We start from the raw sequence: 17,135 nt of genomic DNA, 5'->3' as shown, positions 1-17,135 counted from the left end.
TGACAGTTGGGGTCCTGTTTACACTTTCAGCGGCTGATCTAAAATGGATTTATACCATTAAATTTGTTGCAAAACGCCAAGAAAGACAAGTCTCTGATGACGACATTTAAGCTCTGTCATGGAAAGAGAAATGTCAATACCCCCGTTTAGACCTGGTACCCGCAGCAAGACATTTTAACTATTCAACAAGCAAATAAATCCGCTTAGGAGTTTGTTGACTATAAGTATAGAATATAACTTCAACAAAGATGTTCCCCACATCTGCATTCGCTAGTTTGGATAGAGGATTGCCAAGTGTTAAAACAAGTGAAGAAGCTGGAGTCAAACACTACATTGACAACACTATCTCATGGGAAGTGTCAGAAAATTGCCCTGATGACTTAATTATTAAATTATAAAACGTTTCATTAAACGAGGTTTTGACCAAACTGTTTTGAGAGACTCCGCATGTGTTCAGCCGTTATACATGGCCACTGGACTTTCCGCTTTGTTTGTGTCTGACGGAACAAGTGGAGGACCCTATGACAAGTATTCTTAAATCTCACCAAGAATGAGTTTCTGGCCTATTTCTTCGGGCTTTAAAGGGTGTTCCCCTTGTTGTTCTGTCTTCTGCAAAGGCATTTAGTGCATGCGTTTTTTTATATTTGGTTCTTACGGATTACGTTTTATGTAAATATACAAGAGAAGTTTTGTTTATGACATAACTGCGTATGTTAGGGTTTTACCTGGCGGGGATCATTTCTATTTACACTGTCTTTGGAGCATAGGGAGAATAAGAGTGAGATTTGGTACACCATAAACCGGTTTAAGCACCCAAGTGGTAGTTTTGACGCTTACCATTCCAAGGCGGTGCCACACTTATTTCCTTTATTTGTTCGTTTTATCCTATTGTGTTTGCTTTTCGCCATCGTGCTGCTTGGCTTGGTTTAGGGAGGCTACGTTTTATGATTGGTTTACCCTGATGGATATTTATCCTAGTTGTTTGTAACACAAAATAAGCTCGAATTTATTCTAGTTAGCATTGTTCTTATTTTCGATACATCAAAAAATGTTGACACTACACAGGTCGCACAATGATAATTTTAAGATGAATATATTTCTCCTTTTAGCCGATGCTATATTTCATAAAAACTAATGATAAACAACACATTATATCTACGGCCTTTTCGAAAATATCAGGGAAAGCATGCTTAAAATACGTGTCTGTTTGATAATAACTTGACACTAGTATACATAGCAAAATACAATGATAGATTACATTTCCCTGATCTGGTAACTACATGATAGCTAATAAAAAGGGCTTGTAGGTTCTTCATTCTATTTTTGTATTGGGCTTGTCCTCTTCTCGACTTTTCAATGTACTGATAATCATGTAACTGTCATCTTTTAACCTTGGTGTTGATTATGGCGTTATTTCTATAAATTGCAAGATTGATTTTCAACAACAATATCTCTAAAACACGGAAATAACAACTTGAAGATAACAAGAATGCTATTATATATTGTTTTATTTTTTTTCACACATACACTTATACAAAACGAAGCATTGTCAGTATATTCTGATTAACTGTAGGGTTTGATATCTACGTTTGAGCAACTTAAGCTGATATTGTCGCAAGACCGATGGAATGAAAGCAATTGACTGCTCAATTACATATTTTTGTCTTTTCAACTTTGAGCTGCAGGGTTGATGTTCAAGGTATACAGTCATTTTTTACGTCGTTCAATCTAGTTTGATACTAATACTTACCGAACAATGTAAATGTATAAGGCACTCAATATAAATCAACTAAAGAAGCACATCATATTAACTTAGAAATGACTCAGACATCGACACATTGGTATCTCATTACCGAAATCATTTCTTAATCGCAAAATGTGAAAAACAAAGAAACACGTGGTAGGGAGTATACATTCTCACCAGGACATTGAGACATTCATTTATAATGTGTTGTTCTCTGCTGTATGAGCAGTGACTTGTGTTCAGGATTCTCGTGTTCGGATTTTCGAATATTCAGATACTCGATCACCGGTACCTATTATCGGATATCCATTATAGTCGTTACACTGTTAAAGAATTGACAACTGGATGGTGTTTGATCTTCTTTTGTTATAACGTTTCAAAAACAAATTTTAGATACGTCTACGCTTGAAAAGAAAATAAGTCGATAAAAGGTTTCGTAGATAGACGCTAAATTTCACAAAAGTCGGACACTATTACAGATAGTCACACCTTTCGAGTGTTTTATTTTTGAAGTAGTCACGGCACGTTTGACCATGTAATGCAATGTGGGTAGAATTTCCTGGATTTAAAGGTAATCATCTCACCTACGGTACTGACATTCAAACAAGATATATATACATTTGATTATGTTTGACATGAATTACTTGTTAACTGGTACGGAAATTGCAGAATTTCCCTTAAAGATGTCAACGTGGTTGAATAATCAAATTAGATCGTCAGCATTAGCAGTGTTTGACATTTTGTTGTAGTGTAGTCCGTAAATTTTAGATGGCATATAAATTACTTCAAACTAGTTACATTATCTGAGTCGTGTTACTCTGCTTTATAATGTTATTGTTTCAGTTTCATGAGATAAATGTTTTTTATACGCGCGACGATATTGTAATATTTTAGTTATTGATTTTAAAATGGCTTTTGCTGGATTTCAACAATTTCAATACTGTTCAACAAAGATTTAATTCATAGATGCAACAAGAGCTGTCATGATGGTCAAGAGGCTGACAACGAGAGCTGAGGCGGCGCTGTTACAATTCGAAGAAACAGTTATACTGATGGTTGTTGTTGCAGTGACGGTGCCATCATGAACTTCGACTTGCAAATTGTAGCTTGGTGTTGTTGCCATGGCAAGTGTTTTCGCTGTACGAATTTCAGATGCAACATTACTGAAGTCAGTGTTTGTGTTCCCGCCTAAAGAGCGAAAAATTGTTACTACTGATTATATGCGTGATAACAATTTTTTTTTTCATATATATATATAGCTTAGAAGTATGTAATATTTTATTACTTAATCTGGTAATAATATTTTTGTAATGATCTCAACAGTCATCAAACGATCTGAATGTCCTTGTCCAATCGAAATTGAACTGTATTGTTATACCTACCGGTAATAGAGTAAGTAAGTGTGTCTCCGCTGTCCTGATCAGTTCCGGTCACTGTTGTCACTGATGTACCTGCATTTGCATAAGGGAATAGATATTTAATCATTTTATATATTACTATAAATAGTAACAAAATTGTATTAAGACAGAATTTCGTTACCCACGTCGGAAGCCAGAAGCTTAAAAGTTACAGATAAACGACTAGACGGGTGACATTCAAATCTCTGGGCATTACATTAAGTTATATGACAAACAACATATTAAACGGTATTGGGTCTCCTTGACACCGCTTTACCTAGCACTCGGGCTACAATCTCGTGCAATTATCGGTTTAGCATTGCACTTAATCCTTTACACCCACTAGCATCGGCTGAAGATTATATCGTTTATAAAGATACATGGAAACGATTTCTTTATCATAGATACCGTGTATCTTATCGTTGACGTTGTGGTAAATACAACCAATCACTCGAACATTGTTACACTATTTTGTTAGTTCGTCACGTTTCTAACACTTATAAACAATAGGAGTGAGATATTAGGAGTGAGTGTCGGCATATCATAGCTAGATATATATATATATCTATATATGATATTTTTCTTTTTCAATTTACCTCATTACACTCTCAAACTTTTAAACTTATTTAGTGTAAATTAGATCAAATGCATTCTGTGTTACTGCTGACATGTGAGCAGACATACAATTTCTCATTAGTTATATCACAAATTTCATCATACGAATCATTAGTTATATTTGTCTGAAAATATACATAATAATTTTAAACGTTTTCAAAAATTAATTTTTTTTTTCTAATACCATTACCTGCTGCAGTTCCATCATTTACGCATGCCGTGTAGGTTGCAGGACTAAACACTGGAGCATCGTTGGCGTCAGTAACAGATACAGTAAGTGTCGCTGTTGATGAAGAAGGAGCATCATCTGCCACCCTGGAATAAACCAGATTTTGATTCTTACTGAATAAATAAGCTACACAAATGTGATTGCCGAATTATGTAAAATGAACTGAGGTGGTCAATAATGAGTGATCCTTTAGAAGCATAGAACGCCAATAAAGCATGATCATAGCAGTTTCGTTTGATTATTTCTGTTCATGACAATTTATGAAATGTGCAATACGTCTAACGCCCCAGAGACGGCCTACCCGTAAATTCATGTTTAGACACATAGAATCTTACTTCATGATCCCAGTTAACCAAAAATTACAACATCACCGAGTCAATGTGCAGAGAGACTTTTACCGGCCACCACTTGTCGATTAACACCGTCGTTAGAAGTAGTCACTAAAATCTAATAAATGGAGCTTTTAACCGATGTTTGGTCCCTATTTTTCGACATTAAAAAGGACTGTAAACAAGAAAAGTTAATTCAGTAATAACTGTTTAAGACAATATGTCTGCCAAAAGTTGATACCATATTCAGTTGTCTACTGCAAATCTATTCTTAGACAAATGAAAATGGTTTGGGAGTAGTTTTCTTGCTATGTTTGTCTTCTTGTTTTCGTCGGAAAACTAAGTAAACTTTGTATAGTTAATTCAAGTACTTTAATATTTTTCGTTTCAGGCAAGGACTTTTGTTCGCCGTGAACTTGTAATATATTAATTATAATTCTGTGTTTATAACGTTTAAAAGACTGTTAAACTGACTGCAATAGCTAACCAGTCATGTAATATTTTGACAATATCTTAAGCGAGTATATGATTTAATTTGTTTTATAACTACATCTTTTTTGGTTAAATAATATTTTATTCATTACAATTCATTTACATGGACATATATCAAAAAGGCATATAGGATTGAGTAGGAAGCTGAAAGCTTATTTGAAACTCTCTCCTTAAATATTCACGTTTGTCATGTTAAATCACGGTAACTTATATCGTGATATAAGTGATTGCTAATATATATTGTTTGCAGTTTATTCATCTACACTTGTTTTATTCTTATTTTAGGTTTTTAAGTAATAACCATGTTACGCGCAAGAAAGCAAAAACAAAATAGGAACTATTATCTATTTTATCTGTCCAATCGTGAACGTTCATTTGCAACACGTGACCGTACAATATATTACCTTATTGGATGCACGTGCGTACAAAAGTGCCTGTATTTTTTCTGTATTTGGACGGTTAAAAAAGTCCCATGTTAAACATACGATAAAGCCGAAAACGCGTGGAAATGTTCCGAATGTAGATCGGGTGTTGCTGGCATTTCTAAGATATTTCAAAAGTCACAATTTTTTGTTAAATTAAACGAGTGAAAACCATTTAAAGGTACAGATTTGTAGATATTAATTCTACTAGAAAATGATTAAATATCAGAAAAATATTATACTTAGTAAACGTAGTATGCTACGTTTGAGACAAGATAGTCATTTTCTTTCCTCATAACGTTCATTATCATTACTAAATTTGCAATATCTTTTAGAACTGTCTAATGTTTATCATTCTTTGATAAATAAATAAATACATAAATACATAAATACATAGATACACATAAATACATAAATCTAAATTAAATAAGTAAAAAAATTAATGAGTAAAAAGCTAAATAAATAAATAAATAATAATTATCATTATTAAAATTTTTATTATTTTTATTATTATTACTATTATTATTATTATTTTCAGTATAAGTATTGTAGTTCGTTCGTAAAATGAATTATGTACCTTTAAATTTATAATGTAAAGTATTGATTTAAAGTCGATTTCGTGAATGCTATATATGTTTCCTGCACAGCGAACACTCTGAAACTAAAAGGGGATTTAGGTGTCGGTTTTTCTGGATAAGAAGATCAAAAGCACTAAAGGCACGTGTACACGGTGCAAACAACATCTGACTGATTGACGGACTAAGGGACAACAGCAAAATATTTTTCACCTTATTAAAATGGACGTATAACAACACTAAAATATTCAGAACGGTTATATACATGTAGCAGGACTTCTCCAATACAAGATTCTGAACACTTTAGTTTTATCTTCTATTAATATATAACTCCGCAATTCGTGACCTTACATTTTTTACTTGTGAAATAAATAATAAGAAATCTTTACTGCATTTGAAAACTTTTGAATGTAATTACTGAATCTCTAGTGTGTAGGTTGGGGTCGTTTCAAAGTCAAGGGTATTTGCAGCTGTAACCGTTAGCGCGCCACCAGTTGCCAAGGTAAATGGAGAGCCTTGGGTCACCAGAGTATAATTTCCGATAGTTTGTCCGGTTGAAGTCGCGACCAATGTTTCCACTGTGGCTCCCGCTGCATTGTTTTCAGCTACGTTTGCTGACCCACTCCCGCCTGAGGGAGTCGTCCATGCAATGGCAGCATCTTAAAAGAGAAAATAGTTATTTATAAATTCTATTAAAATTTATAAGAAATATTTCTGTCTGAAATAACTGTTATTACAAAATGGTAATCAATTTACACCATCTGAATGCTGGCATTTTTTATGAATATAAAATCAGATATTCTCGCTAGCTAAGTGTTCACTAGTTTTTGGATCTGATTGTTTTTGCACGATTAAATTTTCACAATTTTTGACCTATATTTGGGATATTATGGGACTTATCTTTGACAACAATGCCATTTCTCAATCAGTTATTTTCGCGAAAAAGTTTTCATTATGGTTTTCTAATTTCACATCATGAGAACAGCTATTTCTTACCTTTGCGACTAAAGTTCAAAGAATGATTTGAATCGAAATAATAACCTGTTATTTTGATACTAGGGTACGATTTATGGCAGAAGAACATATACTTGTAATGCAAGACCTATAAAAGATTCATTGAAAGCTAAAAAGCAAACAAGCAACATGAAAGCTAAATTTGTTTTATTAAGTCTTAGATGTATTGAAATGGCAACATCTTCTCCGCTAAGACGGGCTCTGATGGAACTCTATTGCTGTAAAGTCACAATTTTTCCACAGTGATTTGTTTTCGTTATATTCTCTGTCTGTATCTGCGAAATTTAATACTCACGAAAGTGCTGTTATTATTGTAATAAATAGCTAAATCAGTTTAACTGGCAGTATGTATCTTGAATTATCAACCTCGCGACCAAATCTGCAAAATTTTAACCTCGCGAAAATATCTAATTTTACACTGTACAGATAAATTAAATTTTATGATCCAAAAGCAACCAAAAACCCCCCCAAAAAACCATACAAAATCGCCACAATAGCTTTGTTTTCATCTGCCACAGAATGAAGCATTTCATTTTGTTTGTATACAGTGTTCTTTCAAGTATGATATATAAGTCGTCATTAAATAGCATTATTGCAAGTGACATAGATAATCATGATATTTGAAAATACAAGAAATTGAAATTGTATAATAATTAAGAAATTAATACTAGTAATAAGCTAAAGTTTAACGTGTGATATATCGAAGTTCTTTTTTGTGACAGCTGTACAGGAGAACACAGTAATATTAAAGCGGCATGCCTCCAGATTGTTTGACAACACAGAAATATATTTTTTAGATATCTTGAAATAAATGCAATATTCTTAAGAAGGCTTTTAAGAAAACTTAATTACTGACAAACTTTATGGTACGGAAACACATGAGATTTTGCTGTTTTTACTACTTTTTACGATGAAAATCGAATTTGATTCATTTGCAATAGCATGCGAGTGTTGAAATTTCACATAACTAAGTGGAACACAGTTTTCAGCAATTGTTTATTTTTATTTCTTTACAAATGGCATTCATTTTCAAAGGGGGACAACTTTTTCAGAATATTTTCAGTACGGGACAGTACGGCAGAACATGTAATGGTTAAATAAAATATTGGTAACGATGTTATTCGTTTATAAAATATTTCTGTGTTTTGGTGATATACTCTTAAACCTTAATACATCATAACAGAATGTCAACTTCGTTGAATCATATTGGAGATAAAGAAATTAAAACAATTTTAAAAACTAATTTTTACGGGTCTGCGAATTGAACTCTCGACGAAAAAGTATAAAATGAATACCGTAACCGCTCCAAGACAACGAGGAATCACTCACTGCATCGTAAGCGTAGTGTATTAACTTAATTTTATGTTATTGTTTTGTTTGTTTACATATCAAAACGCATAATACTGTACGATACCTATACCTATATGTCGTGTGCGCTCATTTGATTATTAATGACGGAAGCAAAATATGCGCATGTACAGTTGGGTTTGCTGCCCACGTGATTAGAGTGTCTGAAAATACTGTCACGCTTCATTTTATATTCATCAATATTTACAAAAGTGAATCATTCGTTGCAGCTGTTTATAAAAGTGCATGAGAAAAATAACAAAAACTCGTATGTTCCCGTAGTACTGGAAACTAGAAACATATCAAACATTAATTTTAATGTAAATATATGAAACAATTGCGGCATTATGCCTTTCGATGATAAATTATTTTAAAAAGTCACAAATCACAACGTGTGGATTAGTCGCTTTAAAATGATAACACATTTATTCCAAACAACTTCTTATTCTTGTATCGTTTTATCATACGATTAATACTTCGATCTTTTCACACAAAACTAAATTATGAATTGGTATAACCCGATGAGAAGAAAGTGTTTGTGCTTGTAACTTTGACTGCCGTTTGCTCTTATAAAGCTAAAGAAGTAAGGTGAGCTATTTCGTCTGAAGTATGTATGAATATTTTTGTGCTTTATTTCAACTTTGTCAAATTGTGTAGTTCGAAGCCAAACAACAGATTCGTGGATCAGCAGTGTGACAGTGCTTTTTACAAGCTTAATCGCCTATTTTTGGTCCCGTTTCTTGTAAGCTTAGGGTAGAAAGTCGCTGGAAAAGATTCCCTAAAGATTATTAAACACGTCTCAACTGGGCGTTCTTATATGCAGAAGTACTCAAGTTGGTGAGCCTGAAACTATATAGATAATGAAGGCTGGTAGGAATGTACAATTCCTTTCATTATTATTACCATCCTAAACATATCACATCATTAGAGGCAAGTTGAAAAATATTAATTTCGAGAATTGTTCCTTTTGTGATAGTCTGTTGCTTAACGGCAGAACGGAAGCATATGTTCTGCCTGATTGAAATACAAGATGTCATCGAACTTTTAATCTTACATTGGTTTTCGTGTGTGAACCGTGAAACTCACATAAATTAGACGTATTATATTTAGATTATGAGACAGATCTGTTTTAAAGCACTCCAAGCGTCGCCATCAGAAAACATAATTCAAATTTGAGTCTAAAACATAAACTGTTTTCATCACAAAACGCAACAGATTGTCCTTTTTCAATCAAATGACTGTAACGTGAAATAATTGTCAAAATAGCAAATTTAATGACAAAAAAAAAAAAAAAAAAAAAAAAAAAAAAAAAAAAAAAAAAAACAAGAAAAAACATTTTTTACACAATTTATAAAAAAAACTAGAAAACTCTGAGCAATAGTTCCACTACAGGGACATGTTTCATAAAAGTTCGTAAGATTTGTCCTCTCCAAAATTAGAACTTTTAAAGCACATTTCCTCTGTAGGAACTATCTATACCGCTTCTAAAAGATTTTTATATCTTTTTTTTTGACGTAACTATTATATGTTTGTACACATCGAAATTGTTCGTGAAACACCTAACACCTAAATTGTAATTTTGTCCTATGTAGGCTCCATGAGACGGGCCCCTGTAGAGTAATTCCGCTTGAGCTTATTCCCAAAGTACCTTTTCACGCATTGCCATTCGATATAGGGAAATCATATTAAAATCACGGCTTACCAGCGGTTATTTAGAATTCAGAGACTATGTCATTATGTATTTGTTATATCAGATTGCAGTGAAATTGAGATACCAAACTTAGTATGATGTGCGTTTAATTTCAAAACCACACGTCCTAAAATACGTAATAAATTATGTTTCAAAATGCATTCAATTAGGTTTATAATTTAACATAAACCAGCTTACCTCTTTCTTGGAAGAGACCGGCAAATGCCAACAAAGCAACTGAAATAAAAATCTTCATTTTCAAGTCCGCACAGTAAACACGTCCTGGAAAGAGCAGAAGGGTTTGTGGTCCTCATTCAGATGTCATTCCGTTTTTATACCCTCATGCCCAGCGGTTTCTATGGCTTTATGTTAGAACACAAACACAAGTATTTTTCCATGGCTGCAACTAGGGAAACATGTCATAACAAATCAGGTCTGAATTATGACCAACTCTTAACATAATAAGTAACTTTGGAGATGATCAATCTAACCAAACATGACACTCTTAAATCGCAGTCAATCAGGAAACTTAGCGTTATTTCATCAGTCAATAGTTGCAATATGGGCGTGTTTAAAGGATCGGTAGTTATGCAACGTTTACGTGAATGTTTTGCTTCTTTGATTTGAGATCCAGTTCATGTGTAAACATGTAGTAATTCATTAAAGGGCACCTTCAAAATGTACTGTGCATTAAGAAACAAAATGCTGAAGGTATTGTATGTCACAGATAATGATACTCTCCTTTCACATACCCAAAAAATCGAGAGAAAATAGTATTAAATGGAATTGTCTCAAAGTAACAAAGTTACACGAAATTTTGTTTTTTAACTGTGCATTTAACAGTTTGATTTGTTTTAAAAAGAACCATCACGCATCGACAAGCATATTCACTGAGCAGATGCTTTTGAAAGAAGGTAGTTTAAATCATTTCATGTCAAAGCGGAATACGGAAATAAACCTGTGTAAAGCTGGTATGTTTTTATATTTTTATTTTAATTATTCTTAGTTGTGTTTAAATACGCAATTTTTGTGGTGCAAGTAAATTAATGGACATAAAAGTATTACAAGATATAATAGTTCCCTTTTTAGAAAGTGTGTTGGTGTTTTGGAAGATTTTTTTTCGAGAGATAGTTATAATTATTGATCAAATAACATTAGTCATTAAAAGTTTAAACTAATAATTTGAAATAAGTAAATATACTGAATGTATTTCAAACGTTGTCGATGGCAAAACAATTCATCAAATTTAGATTTCTTTTGATGTAATCAGATACTATTCTTAAACTAATATCTAGCAGAGAAAGTATTACGTAGGACATAAAGTACTACATACGAACAGTTAACTCCTACATAAAACCAAAATTATACAAAGAACGGAATAAGCGCTCCGTACGACTTACAAACTCCTACGTGGAAATAATTTGTATGATATTTCATCTGACTTAGGAACAACTAAGTAGGATATATTAGAAAGTACGTTGGAAATAATAAATGCAACCTGTGCGTACAATTTGATTTATTCAAGTTAGTGTAACAAAGAATTGCTAAGTCGAGAAATGGTAGAATTTTGTGAAAAGCAAATTAGTGTAAAATGGAACCTGTGCAGAGAATGCAAAATAGTCTGCAGTGAATGGAAAAACTTTCTGAAAAGTAGAATCTATACAGGGCATGTCATGTTCTAGTTGTAATTTGTCATGTCATACGTATCGTAATTCACAATGATTTAATATATAAACCAAATGGCTGTTTGAAAACAGTCAGGAAGTTGGGCAAAATTGTATCAAGGGGTCGCCAAATTGCCCTTATAGTCTAACGTTTTTTATTTTTTATTCCATAAATACCCATCTGAAAGAACATTTACAATAAAGTATAAAGTTATATAACACAAAAGAACAATCATGTCTAAACTAACACTCAAATGTTTATTTCATATCCATGTAGATTGCTCAAACGGTGATTTTTAAAGATATTTTCAATTTTCATTTCTCAAACACTTACACCGTTTCTATGATCATGCTGTTAACATTTTAAGTAACGCAATAAAAACAACAACGACGTCCCGGGTATCACAAACATAATTTTAGATTGCGATTGTTCATTTATTTCATATCATTTTTATGTATCTAAACTGTGCATTTAAATAAAAGAAACAAACAAAGAAACAATTATGATATTTTTTTTCTATTTTTTTTTTCGGTTTTGTATTCAAAATTGATCAGAATAATTAACTTTTATTTCTTATTTTTGCTTTTTTATTTTGTTTCATCTTTGTTCATATTTCAAACATAACTGTAACTGGTTTGTTGCAGGTATTCAATACAATCTTTATTCTTTACAAACGATGAATTAGATAATGAATATACACAATAGAGACACAGAATGAAAACTCTAGTAATGGCCGCTTTGGCTGATGATTTTACATTTAGAATTCATGTTCTAAACAGTACTAAGTTAAGCCTTAATTTTCACTTTTGTAATCATAATTATCATAATCAATTATTTTGATTGTTTAGTGCGTCAGCAGTGTTTATTGATTAAAACTACATTTCAGATTAAGTTAGGACAAGTGAATTTATTCTATACCTATTTCCTGTACCATTCAACGATTCTTATCATTTTTTTTTTGGTATATTACATAAACTTTTTGTGGATGAAATCTCAATAAATATAGTGAAAAAGATGATTTAACATTTTCCTGTACAATACCAGGTATATTTTGCCATGAAGCTCTCTGACAAACATATCGTTTAGTCTAATATGTTATTTTCCAAATGAATACTCGTCCAAATGTATCACCATATTGGACAGAACAATATTGCTGAAATAATTATTAATGTACTCAATGCTTTATAGTCCGGTTGACCTGAACTTTTGAAATGGGCATAGGACATAAAAGATGTTTCCACTGGACGGTAAATTTTCTTTGAAATTTGCGCCAGTAAGAATAAACATGTGCTCAGTGAAATGAAAACTATTGATGTATTTGAAACGTTAACAACGGTGTACGATATTTTAAGCATTTTGTGCGAACGCGTTGGAATGAATTGTAGAAGAATTACTCAGTCCAACGTAACTACACGTTTACCTTTTTCAACGCTTGACATTATTAGCAAATTACTTCGTCTACTCGAATTTGCCCCGCTGCGAGATATAAGTCCTTGTAAAATATTGAAACGAGCCATTTCTACATTACTTCCATCACATACAGCTTAAGATCATTCCATTTTTTGGTGTCAAATCCAAGTAAGTGTTTACTCAACAGGAACGCATATTTTACAATTGATGAAATAGTTCTGTAAGAAATACGTTTAGATTTATCATGGTGTGGATAACTGGAGTTTAAAAACATCAGACTTTTAATCAGGGATCTCTCCTTATTTTCATTTAACTATTGTCCACGTACTCCAGCACGAGTTGATCAGAACTCGACATGTTAAAAATGTCCAAATTAAAAGTAATTTAACACCGGCGCCAGTCACACAATCACAACTTCCCTATTTCGCTTTTTATCTATCATATTTTGTTTCGTTATTAATAAAAAAATACTTTTTCTACATTGTAGCGCAAGTGACACTAACATCTTTGTAAAACGTTCTACTAGAATAATAAAAATACTGCGAATTATGCTTCTCAGTGTACTTTACTTTTAAAACTCTGTTTACTCTAAAGGCTACAAGATAAATTAGTAAATCTCTACAAACTCGATTTAATATATTAATCTCTAAAATATATCTTTTTAACGATAAACGAAACCTAATAATCCGCCATTGTCAAACAGTCTCATATTAATGAAATTTTTTAATCATCCAATTACCAAACAAGGAATAAAACTATCAAAATGCATACACCGATGCCTACTTTGAGATTCTTGCTGTCTTAACAAGTCATTTTTATTGGTATACAAATTTGTACATAGTTACGTGTAATCGCATCTTCTTTGTATAATAGGAAACTCATTAAATTCTATTCGTTAAACTAGTTAGCAGGATTAAAATTGTTTAGGAACTTCAAGTAAATTGCTCGTTTCTCAAAATCGCCTTGTATTTAAATATCAATCATAATTTCGCGCAGGACCATTTGTCTGGTCGTACTTCATGGAGTAAATTTTGTAAAAGAAAAGAAATAATTATTTCTGTGACTTGTTCTATAAACTTTGTTTTGATGAACCTTGCCTTTCGTAAAAACAAAACAGTGCTCAAAACCGTTGATGTCAGCTTTGGGAAGTTTCGGAGTTTTCTTAGCTTGTTTAAAATTGTTATTTAATGCATCTCATGTTGAACTTTTTTTTTCGGGCGGATATTGTATCAAATTAACTTAAATGTTTCAAGAATGTATTTTATATCAATATGAATAAATTACTGACTGTTAGAAATAATGCAAGAAAGACACGAAAGAAGTACATGGGCATCGTACGCGTAAAACGTATGAATGCGTTTTCAAATGTTCGTATGTAGAAGAAGAATACAACTTTCTACACAAGAGTGTAATTAAAAGTATTTCTAAAACAAAATGTTTTTATTGAAATTTACAAGTTACATGTACCTTATCACTGGTAATAATTGTCCGTATTTCGATCGAACTGAAAACCCCCAAAAATCATTTAAATGCTTAAAATTAAAAAATGAACTGTTTGAAATGTTGCTAAATAAAATGTTTATGTAATATACGGGTAACCGAAAGTACTAGACGACCTTTTGATAAAAATGCATGTATATATTAAAACTCACTGAAGTCAACCGCAGTTCTTCCTCGTTATCTAATTGCAAAAAAAATGTCAGTTTTAAACTTTGGAGTATCATTAGTATTAGTTGTATTTGGTCCGTGTAAATAACATATTTATCCGATATGTCAGAAAAGAAATAAACAAGTAAATTCGTTTCAGTAGCATATCACTAACACGCTCACTTTATGTTTTAACTTCAGGGCGATGAACAGCATGTGAGAAACGAAGACATGTGCAGACAGAGAGAACCTCAACTTTACCTGCTAACGCATTATATTATTTTGTTTCGTTTATTTGTTCTTAAAACGGATCCGAAGAAAAAGGAAAATACACATTAAAAGTTCTGATACTTACATGAACTGTAGTTGTTTCACGAATAGATAACACTTTCCGATAGTGTAAAGTAGATTGATGCAGATATCATTGTTCTATCTGGTTGGAGAGTCATCATTGTAAACTGTACATTCGATACTAGTTGTCAAAAGAGACTGTTGAACTAATTACTTGATTCAGCTGCTGAACAATCAAGACAAATGAGTACTTTTGGAGCTGTTGCTTTTGATGTCATTGCAACCTGTGTCTCTTTGAAAGTTCTACGTATAATGCCAAATGAACACATGTGCATATATCTTTAAATAGTTTTGGACGTTAGTGTTGGAGGACTTGTGGAGTTTTAACTTTGTGAATGAAAGTGGCGATTTTACTAAGACAAGACAGTGTGTAATTGACAGCTGATCTCTAGTCGATAGCTGAAGTTGAAACAGCTTTATGACTTGAAAAAGTCTTGGAAAATGTCAAAATTTCCAGGAAAAACACCTGCAGTTATTCATGACCTTTAAAAAGTCTTTAAATATATTTAAATACGGTAAAACGTTTCTTTCCGTTTATATACAATATAACAGTAAAGATTTAATTGAGTCTGTTCAATGTGCAACTACCCTTCATGCCCTCTAGCCCTCGGTTTAAGAGGAATTCTATCATAGTTGAAAATGAGAGCATTCCATGATCCCAAAGGGACAATCAATAAGCCACGACAATAACTTTGAGGGACTATGTACCAAAACTGGTACTTCTCTGGAGATCAAATAGATACGCGATTAAGACTTTAATCACTTTAACACATCCATATCTAAAGGAAATTTACGCAAACCACACCACATATCCTCTTTTTTCTGTTTGCTTGGCATGTCTTGACACTGGCTTTGCTAATGTACCTTAAACGTAAAAAGTATCAATAAATGCATTATTAAATAAAGGCAGTCGAAATCTTATATTCAATTTGACTTAAAGCGTTTTGTTTGATTGCTACAACTAATTCATTTTAATCTACTTCTTAATTAGAATTAATATTGTCATATATAGTCAACTGAATTGTAATACCTTCTATGATAATGTTTTGAACACCTGTTTTTTGAAAAATATCTTGAAATCAGAATGTAATGAAAAGAATATTTTAAATTTTATTAGTCAGTTAAGATAACCTTCGTTTAAGTTATTGCATTCAAGCCACAATATAATAGATTCGTTGTTTTATCAAATATGATCGCTGTTGCATTGTTGTAGTTAAACTGATAATATCCTACACTTTAAGTTGTTTCTCAAAATGAAAACAAATATCTTGTTAATCGTCTATCATGTTTTGCAACCATGCTAGTTTAATTTTTGTACTTCGATTACTGGTATGTGTAACTGAATAACATTAGTTCAAAACGCAGTTGTGGTATCTTTACTCGGATGAACGATATTTCGAATTCATAACGGACAACTATTATCTTATTATTTGTCAGGCTAACTCCAATCCTTGTGCACAGTATACACAATTCAGAGTACGAATATGATAGTGTTATTAAGACTGAATGAATATTTGATATAAATACCATCACTGTAGACGAATACATGTATCAGAATTATAATTATTATTGAACTTGAAATGGTTAAGGCTAAACGAAGCTGATATATATTTTTTACATTTATTTTCAGTTGATAAATTAAATATAACGACAAAATATATATACTGTTGATTTCAAAAATGGATATATTTTGGTTATAACCATTGCAAAAATAGATTGAATAAAAGAAAAATGTGTTTGTTTTCTATGTAAGATTGATGTATCTTTCATAAGTGAATATGTTGCACTGGTGTTCGCATCGGCAACAAAGTACTAAAGTACTTAAGATAATATCATGACAATTCATTAAAATTTATCATCTTTGGTAGTGTCCGTGTGTCCGTGTGTACGGGTGTATGTGTATGTTTGTTAGGGCAAGGTCGGATTTCGAACTTACATGACACCAATTATCAACATCACAAATTGTTGCTAGAGAATCTCAAAGCCGTAGTTTAAAGGTGAAGTTCACACTGAGATATGAAATACTTTTGGTTTGTTTTTGTCTGATCTATTTATGCATGATCTTCTATGCATGGATGGATATTCAAATGACTTAGCACAAACACCCACGTTACAATGCGATGTTTCGCGTGCATGACACAGACATGTTGCAAAAAGATCAAAAGCACATTTAGCGGTCAAATAATTAAATCATTTCCTCTTGCATAC

General features: G+C 32.2%; 1 protein-coding gene and 1 long non-coding RNA gene across 2 annotated transcripts; one reads left to right on the top strand and one right to left on the bottom strand.

The window, feature by feature from the left end:
- Positions 1–1,488: 1,488 nt before the first annotated feature.
- On the bottom strand, positions 1,489–10,277 carry LOC128550445 (protocadherin gamma-B4-like). The gene is made up of 5 exons (XM_053529510.1): positions 10,053–10,277; positions 6,222–6,462; positions 3,947–4,071; positions 3,127–3,195; positions 1,489–2,932 (listed from the first exon to the last, which is right to left on the bottom strand). The coding sequence occupies exons 1-5, from the start codon at positions 10,108–10,110 to the stop codon at positions 2,700–2,702; spliced, it is 726 nt and encodes a 241-aa protein (XP_053385485.1). The 5' UTR covers positions 10,111–10,277; the 3' UTR covers positions 1,489–2,699.
- A 187-nt stretch (positions 10,278–10,464) lies between these two features.
- On the top strand, positions 10,465–16,659 carry LOC123538507 (uncharacterized). The gene is made up of 2 exons (XR_006683741.2): positions 10,465–10,825; positions 14,778–16,659. It is a non-coding gene; the product is annotated as an uncharacterized LOC123538507 (long non-coding RNA).
- Positions 16,660–17,135: the final 476 nt, after the last annotated feature.

The sequence above is a fragment of the Mercenaria mercenaria genome, chromosome 18, assembly GCF_021730395.1.
Source record: "Mercenaria mercenaria strain notata chromosome 18, MADL_Memer_1, whole genome shotgun sequence".
Lineage (NCBI taxonomy): Eukaryota > Metazoa > Mollusca > Bivalvia > Venerida > Veneridae > Mercenaria > Mercenaria mercenaria.
This window is presented reverse-complemented; position numbering and strand designations above follow the sequence as displayed.